Source organism: Grus americana, chromosome 1 (assembly GCF_028858705.1).
Source record: "Grus americana isolate bGruAme1 chromosome 1, bGruAme1.mat, whole genome shotgun sequence".
Taxonomy (NCBI): Eukaryota; Metazoa; Chordata; class Aves; order Gruiformes; family Gruidae; genus Grus; species Grus americana.
In genome coordinates this window covers 120,901,302-120,922,159 of record NC_072852.1, presented here as the reverse complement: position 1 = coordinate 120,922,159, position 20,858 = coordinate 120,901,302, and the positions used below count along the sequence as shown (strand labels likewise).

Sequence of the window (20,858 nt, the reverse complement as noted above, 5' to 3'; positions counted from 1 at the left end):
CTGAAAAATTATGTCGGGCACTTGAATTGTAAACCTTCACTTATTTGCCTATACTGCACTGTGGTTACGAAAAAAGCCGTATTATTGCAATAAATTCTTACTTTTGTGTTTCATAGAGAAACTTAAAAGGTGTTTTGTCTAGTTGGGCCAGCTTTAATGGGGAAAGATGACCAAGAGAAGCGTGAGTGAACAGACCATTTTAGTTTTGTGTAATAATAGGTAGGCTTCATTGAATATCAGGACAGCAATAAGCAAACCCAGCCATCTTTCAAAGTGTGGAATAAACCCACCATATTAAACAGTTGGTGCTAATCTGTCTTGCTTGACCAATCCCCCTAAGTTTATCAACATGCATACACCATGCCACCTTTAAAGATAAAAGGTCAGGGCTAAAAATAATGGACTTCTTAAAAGAGGCTTTTAGGGGGGAGGGAAGAGGGATATTGCCAAATGATCAGGAGACCCCCAAGTTAAGGACCTTTTTAGGTCGGATATTTAAAAAAAGAGAAAAATCGAAAGTACTTTTAATAGAATTCAAGCAAGACGATAGAATTTGCTCTGCAAGGGCTGAAAACTTGAAAAGCAGACCGCGTGCGCCACCTCCCGGGGTACAGAACACAGAGCGCAGCAACCACCCTCCTCCTCGGGGCTCTCCCAAGGGAAGAAACCACCACTCGGAGCATGGCTGGCTGCCTTGGGGACAGGGACATTCAATTTGTATGCCTTCTTGTTTTACAGTTTAGGACAGTAGACAGCAACAGTCCAAAATATTACCTGAATCCATTCCAGATGATCAGAAGCTTCATCTTTTCAATTTAATGTTTTCTGTGCCTGATTTCTGTCCAATAGTGAAAGGAACCAATGAAAAGTTGAAGCAAGGTCATTGCAGTTATTTGGGTGTAAGCAGGAAACATCACCCAGGACCTAAACTTGCCTGCCTCCTCCCTTCCCCTCAAGGTTCAGAGGAGATCTAGAGCAGTTCTGCTTTCTTTTCAGAGCTAAAGCCAGAGGTTAGAATTGAAAGTCCCGAAGTCCTAGGAAGAATTTGCATGGATATAATTTATCGGCTTGAAAGTTCATTTTAACAGGATTTAAAAAGACACATTGAATAGGTTGAAAGAATTAATCATTTATTTTAAGCAGCAGAAAATTTGATTTTTTACATAGTATTTATCTGAAAATGGCAAGACCTGAAAATACAAAATATCAACTTTTGGAAAATTCAGTAATGAGGCTTGACAGTAAGTGGGACAGACATCACCCAAAGACTGAATTAAAAAGACTGTACCCCTTTTTTCAATGTTTTGATCCCATTTTCCTTTCATTGTTACACCTCACCTATTTAGAACCATAAAATATCCTGAGCTGGAAGGGACCCACAAGGATCATCGAGTCCAACTCCTGGTTCCACACAGGACCAGCCGAATCAGAGCATATGACTGAGAGCGTTATCCAGACGCTTCTTGAACTGAGTCAGGCTCGGTGCTGTGACCGCTTCCCTGGGGAGCCTGTTCCAGTGCCCGACCACCTTCCCAGTGAAGAGCCTTCTCCTGATATCCAACCTAAACCTCCCCCGTCACAGCTTCATTCCGTTCCCTCGGGTTCTACCACTGGTCACCAGAGGGAGGAGATCAGCGCCTGCCCCCTTGCTCCCCCTCGTGAGGAAGCCGTAGGCCATGATGAGGTCTCCCCTCAGTCTCCTCTTCTCTAGGCTGAACAAACCAAGGGACTTCAGCCTCTCCTCATACATCTTCCCCTCTAGACCCTTCACCATCTTTGTTGCCCTCCTTTGGACACTCGCCAGTAGTTTTATGTTCTTTTTGTACTGTGGCGCCCAAAACTGCACGTAGTAGTCGAGGTGAGGCCACACCAGTGCAGTGTAGAGTGGGACAATCACTTCCCTAGACCGGCTAGCAATGCCATATTTTAAAAAAAAATAAATCCGGTGAACAAATGCCTCTACAAGATGGAATCATTTAATTAAAGTGAAATCCTTTCCATGCTTCCTAAAGAACTATCAAATAACAGTTGTTGTAGTGTTAAAGTCTTAAAAGATTTCTGCATCTCCATATAAAATTTCCAATAAAAAACGTGAACTGCCTGTTTCAGATAAATCTTATTTAAACACTCAACCTTGTGTAGTTTATGCACACATAGAGTACTGGCTAGCAAAGCATTTTTTTCCAGGACATACTGCAGTAATCCATGCCTCGGTGCTATCAGGAAATTGTCTGTTGTCTTTTCAGTACCACTTCAACACGACTTGCTTAAGTTCAGGTTTTTTTCCCCCCTGAATTTTGCAAAGGGGAAAACCAACTGTGTTGCAAATACAGCCATTTAAACATTCAATTATATACTTCCTCTCTAACAACACAGGAATAAACATACCCTTTGCAGGTTTGACATGACACTGAAAATTTCCCCTCTTCAAAAAGGGATGTGATGAGAGGATGATTACAAACAATGTAGTTTATTCAAGTATTTTTTCTAAGTACACATCGCTGTAAAATCAGAGAAGGCTGAGTTGCTCAAATGGCAAAAGCAGGAGTGTCTCAGTCAGGAAAAAAGGCCAACAGATAGTACGGGTCCACTACAGTTGGTGATAGGACAAAAAAACCCAAGGCCTTCAAGGAAGGGGCCATCATCTGCTTAAGGAATGGCACTAACTCTCATAGCTCCTTGTGGTCCTCCCCTCCACCCCTGTATTTTGTAAGGACAGAGAAAAAGGAAAACGTATGGGACCACCGAGGAAGACCAAGCAGTTAAGTATTTCCAAGTGGGAAGTGAAAGAGGTCTAGGAAATGTAGTCAAATGGACAGAGGAGGTCTTTGCACACAGACAAATTCAGGGACTGCTGACATAGATTAAGTTTTGGCTCTAATTCTCCTCCTAATACTAATGCAAGTATTTTCAACCTAGAGTTCATTTCTAAAGCCTTACAAACTACTTTAAAACAGGTCTGTGAATGGTCACCAGGAAAAACATATCTTTTGTTAGAAGGCTGAATTTTGGATATAGAGGTCTTCAGCTTTTAGGAATTTTTTTTTTGAGGGCGGGAATGAGTGGGCCAGAAGACAATCAGAAAAATCAGAAAATTTACAGCCAGTGAATTAGTAGGACAGCAGCTATACTAAAATACATTGATTTAAATTATTATCATAAATAAAAAGGAGAGAACACTTATTGAGGGCTACTTCCTTTTAAATGCTGAAAATTACCTTCTGTGTTTTACTTTTTGGCTAGCTTAAAAGCAATTCTGCACATGCCTTCGTACTCTAATCTAAAATTCCCAGTATTTCAAAAACTACCTGGCCACAAAGATCCAGGCAAAGCCTAGATACAGTGAAAAGGAAAAAAAAAAAAGGCAAACACAAAACATTTTTATACTGTACAGTCACCAATGTCAACATGTTTTGAAATAACACATTTTGTTGCTTACAAACAGACTATTCCTAGGAATGAGACCTATCACTGTGCGCTTTGTTATACGGAGAGAGGAATATTCAGTAACTGGCCAATGATTCTAATTAAAGATGATTGTCCCCCTTATTCACCTGTGAGCGGGTAATTCTCAGCAGCAGCAACAGGCTCCTTAGAGCACACTGGCTTTCAAGATACTCAGACAAGTGACCCCTTACCAAAGCAGCCGGGTGAGCGACTGACGTTACGCTTACAGCAGCTTGTCCGCAACTGCAGTCACTCTCCCATTCTGCTCTACTGAGGTGCCCCAGCCTTGATCTGGAAGTCTGGTAGAAGACTCAATTATTTAGCATCTCCACATTTCACACCACCAGCCAGCTTCAGCTCACTGTAGCCTGTCAGTTAGTGCAAGTGGTAGCTTTTGCCGTACAGATCCATCTCATCCAGGGGTTTGGCTGAAGCCAACAATTATATTTCAAATAAGGTTCCCAAGGAGCCATTACCAGGACTCTGGATTACTCACAAGCCTGGCCTAACGTCTAATTAGGCCCCAGAAGCCAGAAAATCAGATTGGCTCAGAAGATTGCTTGTATCCCACTACCAATCTGTCTTCACTTCTTTGAACAGCAGTGTGAACTTCAGTGACCAGAACAATTTATCAATCAGGGAGTCAAGTTTGACAGGAACTAATGTCTTGGTAAATTGTGCAGACCTTTCTTAAAAGGATCAATCTGTTATGCTCTTACAATTTTTAATGAAGTGAATGGCAGCTTACTTATTTCTCTTTCCGTATTTCCTTTACTTTCACCTCCATAGGTCATTGTACCAACCCCCTTCATTATGCAGCTCATATTACTACTTATACATATGAGGCTCATGTCTGAGATCAGGTTATGACAACCAACCTTGTTGTTGGAAACCTCTACAGAAATCAAAGAAGCTTTCAGCAGCGCAACCATTCTGGATTATCAGAAAATTTAAGGACCACTCTCTCTGAAAACGTGCTGTGTTAAGCAACTCTCATAAGCCTTTTCATATTTAAAAGAAAAAGTTTAGTATACAAATAGCTCGTCCTTCAGTGAAACACAGCCAGCCAATACACAGCAAGTAACTGGGCAGAATACTCATAGGTTGACTTTAGCTGATAAAGAGTTAACTGTCGTTAAACAACTGATACCTTAACAAGAGATACCAAAACTGATAGCTCTGTGATTACCACTAGTTAACCTGCACAGCATCAAAGCTGAGAACTGGAGCGGTATGCTGCCTTGATATATTGCATTTAGGTTCATCCAACATACAAATCTTAAATACAAGCTCTTTCACCTTAAAAACAGAGCAATGCCCTCTATCCAACTCTTTTACAGAACCTGAAAAAAAGGTTTATTAAAATTCTTCATCTATTTTCTTCGGCATTTAAATTGAGCCAAAAAGCCCGTGATAATATTTCTAAAACTTGTGAATGCAGTAGGATAGAACTAACATATTCCCATGCCTGAACTCAGGTTTAACTACTTGAACTCAAATCACACATCTTCAAATCCCTAATGATTGAACTGATAGCGTCAATTATCTAAAAGGCTGCATCCAATAAAACACAGTTTTCTGACATTTTCATGGTACATGATATTGCATTCACATTAGGAAAACACTGATTATACAAGAAATATTGATATGTGTACAAGGAATGATTTGGAGTGCTGTGATGTGGAGCATCCTGTCTTCCATAATAAACAGAGAATATTTTCCACCACCACCTTTACTCAAAGCTGTTTTTTGCCCCCACCCCCCCCTTTTTTTAAAGGTATGGTTTAATCTTATCTCTGAAGTTAGTTAACAGGAGTATAAAATACCTCACAGTGCTCTTCCTTTAAAAGAAAATGTATCAGGGAAAGAGATCACTAGTAAGACACACTTGGTAACACGGTAGTCTATCATTGTATTTCATCTTTCATAGAAAAATGCTCAAGAGCATTATTTTTCTTAATGTGCTGTAGGCTAAAAATGAACCCTCAAGGGTTTCTATTGCTCTTCTTGTTGCCAGAGCAACAAAGCAATACTCACCTGAATATCTGCCAGTGTAAGTATCAATTTACAAGCTGAGATGAAGTTTGTGCTGCTAGCAGATGTCGCTAACAGCATTTTTAGGCCAAATTTTAGTGGCAAGGAATGCCACGAAAACTCAAGAATATATTACTATTTCATTTGTGCTACTTGACTATTGCTCATATAATTCAAGCATTTCTATTAAAATGTCTTGACCAATGACATTCAAAGTGAAAGGGTGAAGCAGAAAGGTTTTTATACGAAATCTAGCGCACTGAAAAGACTTCATTAAGCAACTCAGAAGAAATCTCACTTCTCATTAGAAAGCATACTAAGAACCTTTCCCAGTAAATTCCTTCTTAAAACTTTTTGTGGTAAGGAGATAGATATGAGGGGGCGGGAGAGGGAAGCAGCTAAGAAAAATTTTAAAAGCATACAAGTGTTACTACTTCCTGAATCGAAAAAGGGCTCATTGTTTACTGCTGTATCAATCCAAACATTCACACCGTGTTTCTGTTTGAAACAGGCTACAGAAGCATTACTGATATTACTATACTGTAGAAGAAGGAATGCAACTTTGAAATTATTTGTTATGTGTCAAACCAAACCCAGGAGGACGATATGGAACTGAATCACAGAATTGGAAACATCACTCTCTTTTCAGAGCAAAGTCTACTGCTTTAAGAAAAACCTCAAGGGAATTTCTTGTTATAACGTGTACTAAAAATTCTAATTATAAGACACTGAGAGAGACATATGGAAAACAGAATAGGGAGAAAATATCTAAGCTCTATAGTTTCTTACATTCCTTATAATTAATCATTTTTCTCTCCTTAAAAACTAAGAGGCAGAGGAAGAAGGAAGCAAACTCAAAATTTCCTCCTATTTCCAACTCCTAATTCCCAGAGAAATAATTTTCAGACATTGAATCACAACACCAATTATTTAACTCTATTCAGCCAAGCAATCTGAAAGTGCAAGAATTAAAAAGGAAAGAAAACCACAGGCACTTCCAGTTATGAAGTGAAATACACAAGTTAGTTTAAAAGAAACAGTGCTTTATTTTCACACATATTACGTGCACCTCTGTAAAAGCACCATTCCTGAAAAAAAGAAATCTTTGCTTATTCCATGCAGAGTCGGATGCAGAGGCAGTGTGAATCAGAAAGCTATATGAAGGGATTATAGGCAGAAAATTTTCTAGGCAAGGGACTAGGAGATTCAGAGCTAAGCTTCCTTTTTTTGTCTCCTTGTTTTCCACACAGATATGCAAACCGCTCTGCTATCGAAATGCAAAGGAATTTTTTTTTTCCTTAAAAAAACAAACACAAACCCCCAGATAACTAATAGTTATCACCGGATTCCTCAACCTTGCATTGTTTATCTTTCAAATCCACTACGCCAGTGTCATAGAGAAGCAATGGAGGTCCTGCAATGCTCACTGACTAGATACAAGAAAAATTGTCCTATCTGCAAAGAAAATACCATGTTCTGACCTCAGCCTTAAAATCTACGCTTGCACAACAGAGGTCTGGTCAAATATATTTTTCCGTGCTCTCTTCCACTATTGTTTTCATTCTTACCATATGTTTGTTTTCAGCTGGTCATTACATACACTTTTCATTTGATTGACTCACCGGTGAAACTAAACTAAACACCTCCAGCTGCTGGGCAAGTTGAAAAACAAGTCAGCATTAAGGCTTTCACTTCACAGTCTGTCCATGAAGACAGATACTTTTTTCTTGAACTTCTAGGTTGCTGAGTTCAGTCAAAAAAGAGGGTTGTCTTTCTCATTTTGTTGTTTTTTTTTTTTTTTTTTTTAAACAAGCTCACAAGGAATACCAAAAGAAATGGCAGGACATGGACATATTTATGCAGACCAGCCTTTTCTAAGTATCAGTCATCCTCAACTCAAAAAACCCAACAAACCCCACAAAACCCCACAATAGAGAGAAAACTGAAAGGCTTTTTTTGTGCACCAAAGTGGAAAGTCAGGAAGTATTAATTTTTATAAAATCCACTACTTTGAAGCCAAGGAATTGCATTTGGTTGTATGGAGCGTCTTGTGGTTCAAGACCAGTTCTAAGCCACGTGCTTACCAGTGGTAGCATCCTTGTAAATTAAGAGAGGTAGTCTTGTTTTACACTAAGGCTGAACAAGTCTGTTTCCCAGTTTTCACCTCCTCAAACTATGTTGTAATGACACTCAGGAAGGGCGACCCTCTCAAGTGGCAGCAGTGATCTTGAGGAAAAAACCCCACAAACCAACATTTCTTCTTGACTTCACTTGCTTTTCTCTGCTGCTTAAGTCTGACCTTTCTCCCTCCCCCTCACTGTAAGCACAGTTTCAAAATGAATTGATGTAAACAGAAAGCAGTATTCATTTAATGCAATTAATAAGAAATATTATTAAGGTTTTTTTTCTCTTTTTTCTACAGTCAAGGCTTGATTAGTTAGAAAATACTGACAGGTCCTTTTTTTGTGAAAGAGGGATGGACAATTGTTCAGACAGTGGAAAAACATCATGGTGTGTTTTTTTCTCTTTTTTTCTCTTTTTTTTCTTTTTTTAAAAGAAGGTACTATTGAGAGCATAAAGGCTCATTGTACTGCAGTAGCAAATCCAGTACCGTAGCACTTAAGAGGTGGTTAACAGTGCTTTGGTTCAGAATCAGTGTTAGAAAATAAAGCTTAAAAAGTTACGATGCAGGGTATTTGGCGAGATTTCAACAGCAATTTGTCATGAACGTAGAAAGGATTGAGGCATTGGCTTCTTCCCCTTGGCAGAGTACTTTGTTCTTCATTCTGTTTAAGTTCCAGGTTTCACAATCAAGTTTCTCATTTCCATCGATGACGCACTAAGGAGGATTCGTCATTGACCACGTCATTGTCAGTGTAGCGATGCTGACACCGTGGTGGAATAAGCAGCAGGATGATCAGTACAAGGAGGATAATTCCACACAGGCTCATGAGAGCATAGGAGGCAATCCACAACACTGGTTCATGGAAAGAAACGCTGGAAACACAGTTGCTTGCAACATCTGCTGTTGTGAAAGGGCCTTCAATCTCAGATACTGGAGAGCCATCAACTTCTGAGAAATTACAAAACGAAAAACATTAAGTCTATAGACTCCATTTAAAAGCAAATAACAAAAAATCTCATTTAAATACCTAGATATCCCTCTTCCTCTGTCATCATACATCTCAGCATACTCGTGTTTTATTGTATTTCTCACTGCAATAAAAATACTTGTATTCCATGTTTATAAAATGGGAACCTGAAGCATAAGGAGACCATGATACTCCCACATCTACACAGTCTGTCAACAAGAAAGCAGACATTTAAATCAGGTTTTCCACAGCCCAAATTAAACCGCAGGCTACTGGATCACCTCTTCTCTCTGGACTAACCTTTCAGAAACGTCAATTTAACAAAGCTTAAGAATTCCTCAACACTTACAATGGAGTAGGTCAGGGTCTGGACAGTTTTTGTTTGTCTCTGGCATTTGCAACAACTGGAAGGTACCTCAGATGATTCTTACATCTGTGTCTGCTATCTTCCAGGGTCTTAGGGAGCAGCATGCAGGATCGTTAGCTTCATAGATACCTTAAAGGACTGTACCCTAAACACAAGATGAAAGGTGGAAAGCAGCAGAGATACTCTTGTGAGTGGAGGTGAAAATTCAGAAGGAAGAGGAGATGAGGCAGGAGACCTGGGTGACAGCTGTACAGAAAAGGGGAACGGTGGAGAGGAAGGTGTATTGGGTTTGTGTGGCAAAGTTTTAGTAGTGGGGGGGGGGGTGAGAAGCTGCTAGAAGCTTCCCCTGTGTCTGATAGAGCCAATGCCAGCCGGCTCCAAGACGGGCCCGCCGCTGGCCAAGGCCAAGCCAATCAGCGCCTCTGTGATAACATATTTAAGGGAAAAAACAAGTTAGGGAGAGCTTTTGCAGCCGGAGAGAGGAGTGAGAAGATGTAAGAAACTCTGCAGACACCAAGGTCAGTGCAGAAGGAGGGGCAGGAGGAGCTCCAGGCGCCGGAGCAGAGATCCCCCTGCAGCCCGTGGTGAAGACCATGGTGAAGCAGGCTGTCCCCCTGCAGCCCATGGAGGAAGGATGAGGGGGTGTAGAGATTCCACCTGCAGCCTGTGGAGGACCCCACGCCGGAGCAGGTGGAGGCACCTGAAGGAGGCTGTGACCCCATGGGAAGCCTGCGCTGGAGCAAGCTCCTGGCAGGACCTGTGGACCAGTGCAGAGGGGAGCCCACGTCAGAGCAGGTTTGCTGGCAGGACTTGTGACCTCGTGGGGGACCCACGCTGGAGCAGTTCGTGAAGGACTGTAGCCTGTGGGAAGGACTCACTTTGGAGAAGTTCATGAAGGACTGTCTCCTGTGAGAGGGACTCCACGTTGGAGCCGGGGAATGATGAGAGGAGTCCTCCCCCTGAGAGGAAGGAGCAGCAGAAACACCGTGTGCTGAACTGACCACAACCCCCATTCCCCATCCCCCTGTGCCGCTGAGGGGGGGGGAAGGTTGAAGCCGGGAGTAAAGTTGAGCCCGGGAAGATGGGAGGGGTGGGGGGAGGTGTTTTAAGACTTGATTTCATTTCTCATTCCTCTACTCTGTTTTGCTTGGTAATAAATTAGATGAATTTCCTCTCTCAGTTCAGTCTGGTTTGCTCGTGATGACAATTAGTGAGTGATCTCTCCCCGTCCTTATCTCGGCCCACAAGCGTTTCGTTATGCCTTTTCTCCCCTGTCTAGTGAATGAGGGGAGTGAGAGAGCGGCTCTGGTGGGCACCTGGCCTTCAGCCAGGGTCAACCCACCACAGAAGGTCAATGTCAGGAGCGAGGAGCTGGGACATGAAGGACCAGTGCTGTTGGGGCTGCAGGGAGAAGCTAATCCAGCAGCTCGAAAAATGGAGATGACAAAGCTAAGGCAAGAAGTACGAAGGGGTGCCTTGGCAGCTCCGTTTTTGAGTGGTCTCTGTAACATCTCGGATTGCGTGACTTGTTTCATTACCATCACAAACCCCTACTTGTTAAACCAGTATTTGCTAAAAAGGGTTATGCTGCCCGTGGTTGTCACAGTAACCGTGGCGAGCGCAGCAAAGTTCCCCTGAGTTGTGGACAGGGCTACGCGTATGTAAAGGCAGAGCAAGTGAGTTGCCCAGGGCAACAAAATACTCAGAGCATTTCGTATCTGCAGGTGCGCGGCCGGGGAAGGATGGATACCTTTTTGCTTGCTGGGGGCAACTAGGAGCCTGCAGTTACTATTGTCTGTGCATTTTAACAAGTCTTCCAAACGGTTGTAATTCACTTCTCTAGTCAGATACTTCAAGACAGATTTGTGTATTTCTTACAAAGGCCTCAGTTTTAACCTTCTTCCTTAATTTCCTGTTCATTTTATATGCAGACGCACTCTTGCCAAATTCCAAGTGATTCTGCCTACTGAAAGCAGTATCTCTTATGTACACATATCTTAGACACAACTCCTGAAAGCATGTTTAAAGAAATTAGCATAAAATACCCCTTGGAAGGAAGAGGGGACCCTGGGTTCTGGAAAGGCAGGAAGGTGGCCTTTAGGGTTCTTTGTGGAGAAACAAATGCAGAATAGGTGAGCTGCTTTATCTGCCATTTATTGGGAGAGATTTTAGTTGGCATTCAGTCCCTGGCCTCCCAATACCTCATATTATTTTAAGGTTTAAGTTTCATTAGACTTAATTCAACCTAATTGCGGGCTGCTGCTGAAAGGGACAGTCCTGCTTGCCCTCGCTCCTGTCCCTCGCTGCCTGTTGTATCGGTGCTAGTGACTGGTAGGCTGCAAGGAGAGTCAGGGCGACTCGCTCATCTGATGGAAAACCAACCTGTCATAACAAACAAAATGCCCAAATGAGGAATTTTCTGTAGGATTACACAACTGAACCAATGCCTTCTCCAGCTGCAAGTGTGGGAAGACTCCTTTAGCAGCAATAAGCTGTTAGAATGGATTGGGTGAAATCTGAGGCTGCACCCACGAGCACCCTAACACTGGTGAATACCAAACACGTACTCTCTCAACTCATCAGGTGGTAAAAAACTGGCCTGTGCACCCTATATCATTAGCATATTTTTACCAAGACACTGCTGTTACATAGATATGGTAAGGGGGCTGCACAGTAGTGGACAGACTTGTAAAAGGCTCCCTAGAACGTCTGTGGCAAAAATCAGTTTTGTTCGGAGTCCCAGTATTGTGCTTTGTCCACCATGCAATTGTTTCTTCTGGACATCTCACCCCCTCACATAATTTCATCTCTCTATATGAAGTCCTGCAGCAAAACCAAACTAAACTACATTTAATGCTAATGTGAAATGCAAGGCGTAAGTACTACTACTTTGGAATTTAGTATTTTGAAGAAGGGGGGGGGGGGGGGAAGGCAGCACAGTTTTCCACTTTGGAGATAGCTTTGAAAATAAACAGTCCCTAATTACTCATTATTTGGCTTCAGTACAATAATTACTCCTATTAAAAAAGGCAATACAAAGCTGTTGCCATAGTCGCTGACATTTTAAATTACATTTTGAGAATGCTTGATAGCAGCACAGCCTCTGCTTTCTTCCCTCCAAAAATAAGTTTTCCCTCACCCTCTTCCACCTCCAGAGAAATTGAGAGGAAATCAAGAGAGATGAAATTTGCCTAAATTGTTCAAACAAGCCCTTAACAGAAACTAGCAGACACACACGCTTAGCATATTACACACTAGCTGAATTAGGATATTTTGGCATATATTTTGTAGAACATCTGGTCGTAGATACCTACAATAAATTCTTGACCTTGGATAAATGAGATTTTCTTCATTGTTGATAATTACAGGACAAAAAATGGCACCTCTGGAAAAATACTCTTTTATAACATTTGTGTAGAACTCAAACACACTCACTCACCATCTTGGGTGGTTTGGAAAGTAAGAAAACCTGAAGATAGATCAAATTTATCATGAAATTGTAAAGTGCTGCTTGGAAGGGGCCCCTGGAAGTCACCTAGTCCAGCCTCCTACTCAGAGCAGGACAATCACCATCAATAGATCAGGTCAGCTACAGCTTTATCCAGCCAGGTCTTGTAAAACCCTGAGGATGGAAACCTCGTGATGCCTCTGGGCAGACTGTTTTAGTGCTGTACCACCCACCTGGTAAAGAAGGAATTCCTCATGCCCAATTTCAACCTTCCTGAATGTAACTGGTGGATGTTGCCCTTTCTTAGGTAGTTTCACTTGCACTCACCCCTGGCTTGCATTCAACTTAGGGACCACCATAATCCCCAGTTCTTTTTCCTATTCAGCCAGTCCCTTCCCAGACTGTACCCACGCATGGTGGTTTTCTGCTCGAGGTGCAGAACTTTGCACTTCTGTTCACTGAAACTCTTGAGGTTTCTGCTGCCCTGTCCTCCAGGTTACAAAGGTCCTTCTGAACTGAAGCTCTGCTATTTATCATGCCATCCATTCTTCCCAGTTTAGTGCCCACAAATTCGGGTGCATTCTGTTTCATCACAGTTTAGTGTAGAAGTAATTTATGATTACAGTGCTTGGTGCATTTCTTCCCTAAAAAAATACCCAAGTCTTGTTCCTATGATCTTCTCACTTACTGCAGAAATACTAGGGGTCTAATTCTGCTCAATGCCAAGGTACCATCAGGTTGCTTCGCTAATACTAACTAGTCGATCTGAACATCTTGTCTCAAGAAGGGATCTGATCCAAAACCTTTCCTAGTCATCCTGTAAACAGTAGGTTATCCCTGAAATTATCAATGGGCAACTTGAAACAATTTGAAATTCGTAACAGGCAGAATAAGTCTTAAAGGGTTTCACATATTGAGGAAAAAGCAAATTTCTTTTCCTGCTACAATGGAATAGCTTTCTGCAGCCGTCTAACTCTCCTCACTCTTGGTACATCCTGGAGAATGAAAATGGTGCAAGTATTGTGGGATAAAGCCAGTTCTCATCTCTAGCAAGTCTCAAAAGAAACTTGGGACTTCAATGAAGTTAATGCTTTTAGTCCTGTTCCCCTCATTGTTGTATTCAGCACATACCAGTTTAACATCTTATAAAAACACGGGCTTAAATTTAGCGTTAACACTGTATTGTAAACAAGAAAGCATAGGTCACTGCAAAGCCACACCAAATGGCCTTTTATATTTCTCTGTTTCTGAAGATTTATGCCACTAGTAATTCAATTCAATTTATGCCCACGTACAGACTAAAAAGCTCCAAATAAATTACATTAATATAGTTGCTATGGAGGACATGGCTGGCCTCCACAGGAGGCCAGTTAGGCAGCTTAATCCCTCACACTGCACTGACTGCTAACCACTCACAGTTGTGGTTTTCTGATTAAAGTAGTGTTAAATATGGAAACCACAAGCTGTGAAGAAGTGAATTCAGAATAACTGGCACATCCAGCAAAATGTCATCTGCCCGTGTCAGTGGAGTCTGATAAATCAGTATATCTCGTCTCAGTCAGTGGCTTGTGTCACCTGATTTCTCAAGAAGGTAAGTTCCCATGATGCTAGGTTAGACATATGCACAAAACATGGACAAAGAAACGAGGAGGCAATGCCTTCTAGCACCAGCTGGGTATCATCATGTGTCCAAGCTCATGTAAATTCAGATTTCATTTCTATTCAGCAAGCTCAGTTCTTCTCTAGACGAGGCTGGCAGAACTACACGAAGTGGCCAAACTCTATGCTTCTATGCAGCAATATTAACATTAAGGTGTTATTACGGTTTCCTGATTCTTTTTCTCAACAAAGATGTTCTGTCAAAGCAGTTCTTACAAGCACCAGCTGGCTCGCGTCCCCTGCTGACCACACGTCGGTCAGTATGTTCTGTCAAAATGCCCCCTCCCCTCTCCATTAATGGCTGCAGCGTGGCAGGGACAGGAGGCAGCTCTACGCTTGCTAAAACTGCAGCCAGGAAGCACAAGGAAGAATGAAAGGCAGAAAAAACCTGGTCTGCAGTATTTGTCTAGTTACACTCTCCTTCCAGATGCATTAAAAATGTGTCTTTCATCACTGCATGGTACCTCATACAGGTCTTCATTAAACAACCCACATCAATATCCAGATTTTCTTTCGTAGCAAGCTCAAAGATGACAATTTTGAACCCATTAACAAAGGGGAGATTAAAAAAAAAAAAAAAGCTTTTCAAATGCCCTGGAGCTACAACTCAGCTAGCTAGCATCTCTTTTTTTTTCCCCTCAATTACCTGGTTGCATTAAGCACTCAAGTACTTACTGCCCTTACCCTCTCTAACGTAAATACTGGAGATTAAAGAAGCACTGTCAGTTGTAGTCCTTATCTCATGCAAATCTCAGATGCTATGATGTTTTCCAGGGCATAGACCACTTCTGTTTGGGACAGAGACTTGCATATCGATGCACGTCCTTCCCCTCCTCTCCCACTTGTATGTTCTTGTGGTGCCAAAGCAATGTCTCAACGATGGGATGAAACCCCAACACTTTTGTTTTTAGCTACCCTTAGTGAGATAAATCATGAAAAGGCAAGAAAGTTAACCAGCACCCTGAAATCAGCCAAAAATTATGAGCTTTTCCCCATTTCCTCAGCAGCTAATTAAAACATTAATGGCTTTCTACTTACATTGAGAAAACTATTTGTTTAGAACCAACACAAACCCTAGAAGTTTTAATTTGAGTCCCATTTTCATCTTAGCTCGCTCTTTGAGTATTTCTGAGAGGCTGAAAAGGCCCAATTTACATTAAGAGAAAAGCATGAGTGAGGAACTTCATTGCACACTGCAAAAGTTAGCTGAAGAATCCATTTATCCGCAAATTAGAACAGGAACTACACAAAAATGAAGCTGCATTAAAAACAGGGACTTGTCTCATGTAACTGTTGGGGAAACTACACAAACAGACAGATGTCTCAGAAAGAAGATCTTCTCTCAGAGGGAAGAATGCAGCTAAGATACGCAAGGCTGAGGTTGCTTTCCTTCATGCCAAAAGACTGCTGCGTGCAATACAGCTTTTTCTGTTTTTTTCCCCTCCCCTTGAAATCTGAATAGCTTGTGATTGCTCAAAAATACACTCTTCACACTTCATGAGTAACCACACTTTTCCCCATCAGATAAGAGGCAAAGGTGTTTCTCTGAGAGAGCAGGTGTTTCCTCACTCACCAAGCCCTGAACAATATTTCTCTTACCTGCACATGGACTCACTGCAAAGCCCACTCTCCTCTGGGCTCTATCAAATATTACGTAGAAGCCTTCCATGACTGTAGCACCAATAACGAGAGCATTTGTGGAGGAAGAGATGCCAAATCGGTAGCACTGTAAATTCTCTCCTATTCCAAGGATGGGTTGAATATAAAGCTATTAAAACAATAACAAAAAAGCCGGAGTGTAAGAAGCAACATCACACAGTACTTAGAAGTTCAGACCTTTTGATTTTTACATTCAAGCACTCAAACTCCACTGGAAATAGAGAACGAATAGCAGCAAAGAGATTTCTGTACATGATTTAAAACTAGCCAAAGCTTACATGCAGGTAAGAGGTAAAGCTCTTGGATTCTACGCTTAAATTTGAACAGTCAGTCACTATGTGAAGGTCAACAGCAAATTCATGACAGCCACTTTTTATTGTATTTTCCCTAAGAGAAGGACAGCTGAGAAAGAACTTGGCATATGAACTCAAATTAGAGAATAATTTTATTATTTAAAAAATTCTCAGGATGGAATTGATTCAGAGTGAATTCAGTGTCAGCTTCGAGGCTCTAGATTCATAAATTCAAATCACATTTCACCCCTTGTCTCCTCAGGGAGGATGAAAGATTGCCAAGCTACATGATCAATACAGAAAAAGCTTATCATAAGGCTTTACTTTATTTCAAGTTAAAATGTACTTAATAGGTTCATTCTCCCCTTTGCTCCTGACCATCCCCTGAGGTAAAAGGCTGTATTAGTAATGTTTGAGGATACTAACCTGTATTGCAACCTATACTGGGAGGGAAAGCCAGAGAAGAAAAATAAAAGTGGCACATCATATTCTAAAAGCTGGGATGGAATATTAATAAAAGATAAACCAACGAAGTTACAGAAACTGGTGAAGAGATCATGTAGGCTCATTGCCAAGACTACCACATTCAGAAGAAGTGCTCCAACTCAGAATGCCACGAAAAACAAATCAATTTCCTTCTCAAAATGAGAAGATCAAAATGAGCAGAGACATTCTGTATTGACATCTAGTATGGCTAAAACTCATGGAAACAAAACAAAAACTTGCCTATTTTTCCTGACAATTTGAAAAAAAAACCCACATTCCCAACTACATGGACTGCACTCACAGGGAAACTGTTTTTCTTTTTTGGTTTTAGGTTTGACAAGTTTGTTATTTTCCCCACATAACATTTGATTTTTAAAATTTCATTTTAAAAGATTTCCCTTGCATGAAATAAGCCAGTTCTCTATTACTGCTAAAAATAGCTCCTATTTTTTAAAAGCATGTGCTTTACAATAGTAAAAATAAATGCGTAACTGAATAAACAAAGAAGGCTGAGACCTGTGGTAGGATAGAGATCCGAAACGACCTACTGGAGTTTTCATCCCTCAGGTAAATGGAGAGTTTGGGAAATATAGACCAGGGTCTTTCAGTTTTATCCCAGCATGCAAGCTGTGAACCAGTCCAGAAACCAGAAGAGAATTCTTGTATCTATTAAAAAAAAAAAAGTGATACATACAGACTGCGTACATTTTGATAGAATTTTGTAAATGATCACCGTCACTATTTGATACTTCTTCCATTCCCATGGAGAAATTCAAGCATGAACACAAATCTGACAAAGCTTTTTCTTTAAGGATCAAAGCAAAAACCCAACACACAAATTGAGATGTGTCATAACCCATTATGGCTTGGAAGAAGGGAGAAGAGGCAAAAGCAAGTTTAGCTCTCCCTTCCCTCCCCATCTGTGTCTCATTACTTCCACTTCTGCAATGAACATGTATGACCTCCCTGAGCAATCACTGCTGCAAAGAGGCAAAGTATCAACAGGCTTTTACTACCTACCTACCTCTTCTCTGAACAGCTCTGACCAAACGTCAACATTTTGAAGCAGCAGACATTTTTTAAAAAACATGAACCAAAATACAAACTACATGATTATGCAATGGAGTCATCTCCCTTCCTTACATACCTACAGCTTCTTACTCAACTTTAGGATTTTGAAGCCAACAGCTAAGCCAAAGTCTCCTAGCATCTAAGGGAATCAAGGTCTGCTACAGTCAATGGGAAGAAACGTGTCCCTCTGTCTCTTTTGCTGCCCTGCCACTCACTACCAATATGACTTGACACGCTTTTGAAATAAGGTTGATTAGCAGTACTTAATATATCCATGGCACTAACAAAGCAAAAAGCAAACCCCTACAGAGCTTGTTTGCCTAAGACAAACATGTCTAATGTTCATGCTTCCTGAAGCACACAAAGCTGATCTGCTGCCAGATCAGAGGAAAACTTCCTTATTTCAGTGTATTATTTTGCAGTGGTTCTTATTCCCACGTGAAGCAACATCCAAGGCAGCATCTTGTTCTGACGCTGCACAGCCAAAGCCTCCCATTTGGGTGAAGAAGAAAGATGGAATCCAGCTTCTCTACTCCCTTCATTTGTACAGATTGATTACTTTGTAAACATCAGCTCATACATTAGTTATCTGGCATTTTACAGGCGACAATTATTCACCACCCCACCCCCCCACACACACCTGCCAATGAAATATGTGTTAAGGCTGCACAGTATTAGAGACTTAATACTTCCAGGCGCTCACCTCTGTTCTTGGGCCAACAAGCGTACACTCATGTAGACGCACAATGGGACTTACCGTCACAAACAGACGGCTTTTACCCTTAACCCCCCTTCATGCTAACTACATCTCTTGGCACGGGACAGAACACTCTGCCCCTCACAGCAAGTCCCAGGCCAGACCTGCTGAAAAATATAGTTCTCCTCTCTTTCCATTTTCTCTTGGAAGGCAGAGCTTGTGATCTGAGAAGAAATGCAAGATAGCACCCAGACTGGACAGACCAAGTCTATGAAGTGCTCTATTTTAAGTGCCTACTTTCACTTCCCAGAAAGACTGCTTATTACACTGCATTGCTTTGCTTTACTTCTGTACGCTGAAGAAATGCATGGGGAGGGATTTGGCTGTATGATACCTAAGAGGTTATTAAAATAAAGATTTTAGGTTTATTTGAGCCTTCCTTTCTTCAGCTTATTAACTTAGCATTATATTAATGCTGTGAATAGACATGCTGTTCTGACTTTAGCTCAGTGAGGTGTAGTAGTTGCTACCCCTTTGCGGCTCATCTCTGCCCATCTGCCAAAACCACTCTCCTTCAGACCTGCCAACATCAAACTGCGTCTACAGCTGCTTCCTGAAAGACTTCAGTCCAAATAAGTAAGGTTTAAAAAACAATCTGCACCAAATAAAGAGCATAAGGCTCACAGCCTTGGCTTATAATGGAGCTGAATAAAGGAACACTTCACATGCAGTTATCCCAGCGTACCTGAGGGGGCAATAACATCTTGCTGGGAAGCTCATAATAAGCTGCTAGGAGCAGGAACTTGTTAACCTGGTTCACCTGTGGTCAGAGAAGTATATCTGACTACAGTAAATAATTTTATGTTTCAGTGGTGCCAGAAGTACAGAGCGCTGAGTACAGTTGCGATGCCATGGTACAATTGCTGAAAATATGCCTTTTCCTGGCATTGCTCCTACACAGCTGGATTCTGATCCTTATATCTTGTAACTATTTTCTTATTTAATTATCTCCTTTGTTTAGAGCTGCAAAAGTAAGTTTTGATGTGTGTGGAGGGAAACAGGTACAGCAGCAAGGCCTTTGAGGTTGAAAAGACACTCTAAAAGAGAAAAGTTAGTTTATGCATTTTTAATAGGAAGAACAAAACCCATTAAGCAGAGTAAGTGGTTCCTCTCTAATACTTTATTGATCGGTCGACTATTTTACTTGTCATGTGAAAGGCCCTACTTCAAATCTACTGCCCAACATCAGAGAGGAGTGTGGACCGCTGTGACCCACTTGACAGGAGGATGGCCTATCCACAAGGTGCCATTTCAAGAGCTCTTGGGTAAGCTTCATTCAATCCCACCCCCATTGACTGAAATTGTTCCAGTCGGTACTTAAGTGCTTTGCAAAGAGAAGTTTTCAACCAGGGAAGCTGAGCTACATAAGATAAACTGGTACATTCATTTCAGATACTGAACGCCTGCAGGCAGTGAAGAACACTTCATGCCAAATCTCAGCTCTTGATCAGGTAGGAAAAGGATCTCAATCTTGAATTATCAGCATACAGGCAAACACTCTGTCTTTCGGGTAGCCGCCCAATAGTCCAGTTACTATACTTCCTGTGATTTGCAACGACTACCGCTGTCTGATTGTGAATCTATGACAAAAATATTAAAATTGTTCACACTGAAATATCTGGGATTTATTCTTCATCTTTAACTTTCTTGGTGCTGTTCATTGTATTCAACCAAAATTTATGAATAGTTTTTATTAACCAGAAAATGCTACTTCAGTTACTCTACAGTCAGAGAAATCTACCCTATGCCCTACTTCTAAAGCCCACTCTTATTTCCAAAGAAAGATACTTTTAAACATAAATAATTCAATAATGAAGGTTAAAAGCAGCTTTATTGATATGAATAATCCTCGTGAATGGCATCCAGTCTATACGACAATAAGCATTACACTTGGAAAGGAACTGCTTGCAGTAGCAGGTTCTTCTACTTTATAAATGCTCCATTTTGAATGAAAGGACTAATTTTTGCACTCTTAATACTTTGAGTCAGAGCAACAGCGATTATGTCCATGTTTCTGAAATGCTTAGAACAAAATATTCCATCTCTGCACTATTTCTGATGCATTTCCATACTTCTTGTCTGTACTTAGACCCCCCCTTTTCCCTCCTCCCTTTCCATTTTCACCTCTTCCTTTCCCTTTTCTGTTTCCATCAAAGACTATCAGTCATTTCTCACTTATTAGCAGGAGTAGACCAGGAAAGATACTGCTCCCCTCAGGTTAAAACCCTATGACTTAGTAGACAGCAAAGATGACACTCCTTTGCGAGATCATGTGATCATTTAATAGGAATTTAACATTTCAAGCAGATGTAATAACATTAGCTTACCAGGGATGTGCGAGCTATTGCTTGCACAACAGCACTGAAGACTTTCTGGGGCAGACGGAGGAGCGTGGTTCCACTGTCTACTATCGCTTTATCGGCATTATACTAGGGAGAGGGAAAAAAAGGAGAGAAGTTACACACTGTAGTTAATGTAATGCAGATGTCACTGTTTCATAACACTGACAAAGCTGTTCTTTTTTGGTAGTTGTCATCCCAAACCT

General features: G+C 41.2%; 1 protein-coding gene across 2 annotated transcripts in view; it reads right to left on the bottom strand.

Annotated features, from left to right (window-relative positions):
- Nucleotides 1–1,118: 1,118 nt before the first annotated feature.
- Nucleotides 1,119–20,858, bottom strand: part of BACE2 (beta-secretase 2) — a 55,096-nt gene continuing 35,356 nt past the window's right edge. Inside the window, exons 6-9 of one of the 2 annotated variants that reach the window (XM_054809154.1) lie at nt 20,641–20,742; nt 17,002–17,151; nt 15,647–15,815; nt 1,119–8,554 (exon numbers count right to left, since the gene is read on the bottom strand). In XM_054809154.1, coding sequence (XP_054665129.1) covers nt 8,301–8,554; nt 15,647–15,815; nt 17,002–17,151; nt 20,641–20,742 — 675 coding nt within the window. In that variant the 3' untranslated portion in view covers nt 1,119–8,300. The remainder of the gene's footprint in view (nt 8,555–15,646; nt 15,816–17,001; nt 17,152–20,640; nt 20,743–20,858) is intronic. The other variant, XM_054809165.1, reaches the window with a different exon arrangement.